The sequence below is a fragment of the Arachis stenosperma genome, chromosome 5 (assembly GCF_014773155.1).
Source record: "Arachis stenosperma cultivar V10309 chromosome 5, arast.V10309.gnm1.PFL2, whole genome shotgun sequence".
Taxonomy (NCBI): Eukaryota; Viridiplantae; Streptophyta; class Magnoliopsida; order Fabales; family Fabaceae; genus Arachis; species Arachis stenosperma.
In genome coordinates this window covers 17,737,424-17,741,586 of record NC_080381.1, presented here as the reverse complement: position 1 = coordinate 17,741,586, position 4,163 = coordinate 17,737,424, and the positions used below count along the sequence as shown (strand labels likewise).

Sequence of the window (4,163 nt, the reverse complement as noted above, 5' to 3'; positions counted from 1 at the left end):
ATGGAGATCGAAGAACTCCGAGAGGCCGACAAAACCGAAAGGAGACCAAGAAAAGATGACGACAGGCCCTCCAGATCGGCGAACACTAGAGACCTCGGCAAACCATTCAAGCTCACCCCAAAATTCGATAACTACACCAGATTCAATACGAAGAGAGAGAAGATAATCAAAGAAATACTTAATGCCAAGATTATAAAGCCACCAACCAGAGCGGGAAGCTACCAAGATCAGCGATTCGTCGACAAAAGCAAGCACTATGCCTTCCACCAGAAATATGGTCATACAACCGACGAATGCGTGATAGCCAAAGATCTCTTGGAAAGATTAGCACGACAGGGCCTCTTGGACAAGTACATCGAGGGGCGAAAACACAGGGAAAGCAACAGAGAAGAACATCATCAAACCTCAGCCAGCAAAGAAACCAACAAATGGCTGAACAACAACCCACCTAAGGGGGTTATAAACTACATATCTGGAGGATTCGCAGGAGGCGGCGAAACAAATTCAGCGCGGAAGCGGAGCTACCGTGCGATGTTAGCAATCGAAGGAACAACACCGCCAAACAACAAAGATATTCAGGACTTAGAAATCACTTTTAACCAAGCTGATATATGCTCGGCCGCCCCTCACACAGACGACCCAGTAGTAATCTCCATTCAAACAGGCGACCTTCTGGTAAGAAAAGTCCTTTTGGACCCAGGTAGTAGTGCAGATGTTCTTTTTCATTCTACTTTCTTAAAAATGAATCTATATGAAAAATTAATACAGCCCTCGTCCGGAGAATTAGTAGGATTCTCTGGCGAGAGAGTACCAATCAAAGGTTACATATGGCTAAGGACGACGATGGGAAACAACCCATTATCAAAAACCTTAGACATACAATATCTAATAGTTGACTGCCCCAGCCCCTACAATATTATCCTCGGACGACCTGCTCTGAATATGTTCAGGGCAGTCGTATCTACTTATCATCTGTGTGTTAAGTTTCAGGCGCAAGATAACAAGATAGCGACAATACATTCTGATCGACAACAAGCTCGGCAATGCTACAACGCTAGCTTAAAAAGATCGGACATAAGCCACAAACAAAGGGAGGTCCATTCAATAAATGGCTCAGAAATCTTGTCCCTGGCCGAACTTGATCCTCGAGGGGATACCCAAGAAAGACCTCAACCAGCAGATGAGCTACACAAAATCTAGCTAACTCAAGTTCCGGGACAGGTAACTTACATCGGCCAAGCACTAAGAGGACAACAGAGATCGGAATTGATAAAGTTACTACAAGACTACGCTGACTTGTTCGCCTGGACCCCGGCAGATATGCCTGGCATTAGCCCAGATATCATCTGCCACAAGCTAGCCACGAACAAGACAAGCCGACCTATAGCCCAGAAGAAGCGAAACCTCGGCACCGAGAAATCAAAGGCGGCCTTAGAAGAAACAGAGAAACTCCTCAAAGCCAACTTCATCAAAGAAATCCGCTTCACCACATGGCTCTCAAACGTAGTAATGGTAAGGAAAAATTCAAGTAAGTGGCGCATGTGCGTCGACTTTTCAGATTTGAACAAAGCATGTCCTAAGGATGCTTACCCCCTGCCATGCATCGATAAACTTGTAGACAACGCCTCAGGTTTTAACAGCTTGAGCTTCATGGATGCATACTCTGGGTACAACCAGATTCTAATGCATCCAGAAGACCAAAGCAAAACAGCATTTATAACTGAACATGGTAATTTCTGTTATAGAGTTATGCCATTTGGCCTAAAGAATGCAGGTGCAACCTACCAGCGTCTGATGGACAAAGTATTCCGACACCAAATAGGTCGGAACATCGAGATCTATGTGGACGATATGGTCGCCAAGTCCACTAAAGATCGGTCACACTGCGACGACCTCAAGGAAATATTTGAACAAATCCGAGCATACAATATGAGATTGAATCCAGAAAAATGCGCTTTTGGAGTCCAAGGAGGAAAATTCCTAGGATTTATGTTGACTTCCAGAGGAATCGAAGCAAACCCTGAGAAATGCAAGGCTATACTCAACATGACAAGCCCCAAGACGATAAAGGAAGTACAGCAACTAGCAGGAAGGATAGCCGCTCTCTCCTGATTCTTACCCGCGGTATCAAGTCGGTCACATCTATTCTTCCAGACGATCTTAAAAAACAAACAGTTTCAATGGACACCAGAGTGCGAGACGGCATTCGGCGAACTTAAGACCCTTCTATCATCACCTCCCGTATTACAAAGACCTGAGGTCGGCAAGCCTCTATATCTATACCTATCCGTTTCCAATCATTCCATAAGCTCGGCACTCGTCATTGAGACAGGAAGGATTCAACAGCCAGTATACTTCGTCAGCAGAGTAATGCAACCAACGGAACAAAGGTACCCGAAGATAGAGCAGCTCGCCCTGGCACTCGTGGTCACGGCAAGAAGACTAAGACACTATTTCCAAAGCCACACAATAGTAGTAAGAACAAATCACCCATTGAGGCAAATATTAACAAAACTAGAACTGGCAGGACGATTGACCAAATGGTCAATTGAACTCTCAGAGTTCGATATTCAGTTTCAGATTAGATCGGCCCTCAAGGCACAAGTTCTCGCCGACTTCATCACGGAAATGACTCCAGACGATCACATTGAAACATGGGAGTTACACGTGGATGGGGCGTCAAGCCGAGAAGGGAGCGGGGCTGGCATAATCTTAAAGGAGGGAAGTAAGGTGGTAGCCGAGCAAGCCCTCCAGTTTCACTTCTCGGCAAGCAACAATCAGGCCGAGTATGAAGCCCTAATAGCGGGACTCAAGCTCGCCCTAAGCCACAAAGCGACGAACTTAACGGCACATTGCGATTCCCTCCTGGTGGTCCAACAAATCCGAGGAGAATTCCAGGTAAAAGATCCCTTGCTAGAACAATACTAGCTCATAGCAAAGGATCTGATTTCAAATTTCAGTTCATTCACCATATTACATGTACATAGAGAACAAAATGTCAGGGCGGACATACTATCTAAACTCGCCGCCACCAGGGCGGACACACAAACATCAACATTATCACAACACACACTCACAAAACCGAGCATTGAACTGTTATGTATCGAAAATATTAACCACCTCCACGATTGGAGGAAACCTTTCCTTGAATATATATGTACAGGTACCATACCCAGAGACGAGCTCCACCCTCAACAGTTCAAACGTAAGGCAAGCTTCTACACGAGAATATCAGGGGAGCTATACAGACGAGGTTTCTCACAACCATTACTAAGATGCCTAGACCAAGACCAAGCCAGAGAAGTAATGAACGAAGTCCATGAAGGAGTATGTGGAAACCACATAGGAGGACGAGCTCTCGCTGCAAAAATAATCCGAACAGGGTATTACTGGCCGACCATGAAGAGAGATTGCATAGCAAAGGTCAAAACATGCGACAAATGCCAGAAACATGAGGCGATCTCAACAAAGCCAGCCGAGGTACTACACAGCATGGAGGTAAGCTGGCCTTTCCACAGATGGGGACTTGACATCCTCGGCCCATTCCCAACAGCACCAGGACAGGTAAAATTCCTCTTGGTATCCATAGACTACTTCTCAAAATGGATAGAAGCACAACCCTTAGCAAAGATAACAGCTGAAAAGGTACAATCTTTTATTTGGAAAAATATAATATGCCGCTTTGGAATACCAAAAGAAATAATATCAGACAATGGTAGACAATTCACGGACAATAAGCTCGGTTCATTCCTAAAAAATTTTAATATTCAACATCGTTTTAGCTCGGTGGAACACCCACAAACTAATGGGCAAGCCGAAGCTGCTAACCGAGTTGTGTTGCAGGCAATAAAAAAGAAGCTCGATAACGCGAAGGGAGAATGGGCCGAGCTCATCCCCGAAGTGCTGTGGAGTTACAACACCACAATGCATAGCACTACAGGCGAAACACCCTTCAAGTTAGTCTATAGCTCAGAAGCACTGATCCCCATTGAGGTCGGATTACCGACGTTAAGAACCGAGCTATACGACGAACAACAGAACCTAAGGGCCAGAAGTGCCGAGCTTGACCTAGCCGAAGAAGACAGAGAAATCGCCGCTATCAAACAAAGGGCCCAAAAAAGAATAATAGAAAGAAAACACAATAGGAAGGTGACTCCGAGGAT

At 45.3% G+C, this 4,163-nt stretch overlaps 1 protein-coding gene across 1 annotated transcript; it reads left to right on the top strand.

Annotated features, from left to right (window-relative positions):
- On the top strand, positions 1–3,274 carry LOC130980501 (uncharacterized). The gene is made up of 4 exons (XM_057904172.1): positions 1–675; positions 1,222–2,073; positions 2,176–2,898; positions 3,164–3,274. The coding sequence occupies exons 1-4, from the start codon at positions 1–3 to the stop codon at positions 3,272–3,274; spliced, it is 2,361 nt and encodes a 786-aa protein (XP_057760155.1).
- The last annotated feature ends 889 nt before the right edge of the window (positions 3,275–4,163 follow it).

Bases quoted from the DNA above. Each gene is read 5' to 3' on its own strand.
- LOC130980501 (XM_057904172.1), top strand. From the start codon at position 1: ATGGAGATCGAAGAACTCCGAGAGGCCGACAAAACCGAAAGGAGACCA. The intron at 676-1,221 runs GTAAGAAAAGTC...GTTCCGGGACAG, and splicing joins TTCAAACAGGCGACCTTCTG to GTAACTTACATCGGCCAAGC. The intron at 2,074-2,175 runs GTACAGCAACTA...AAAAACAAACAG, and splicing joins GCCCCAAGACGATAAAGGAA to TTTCAATGGACACCAGAGTG.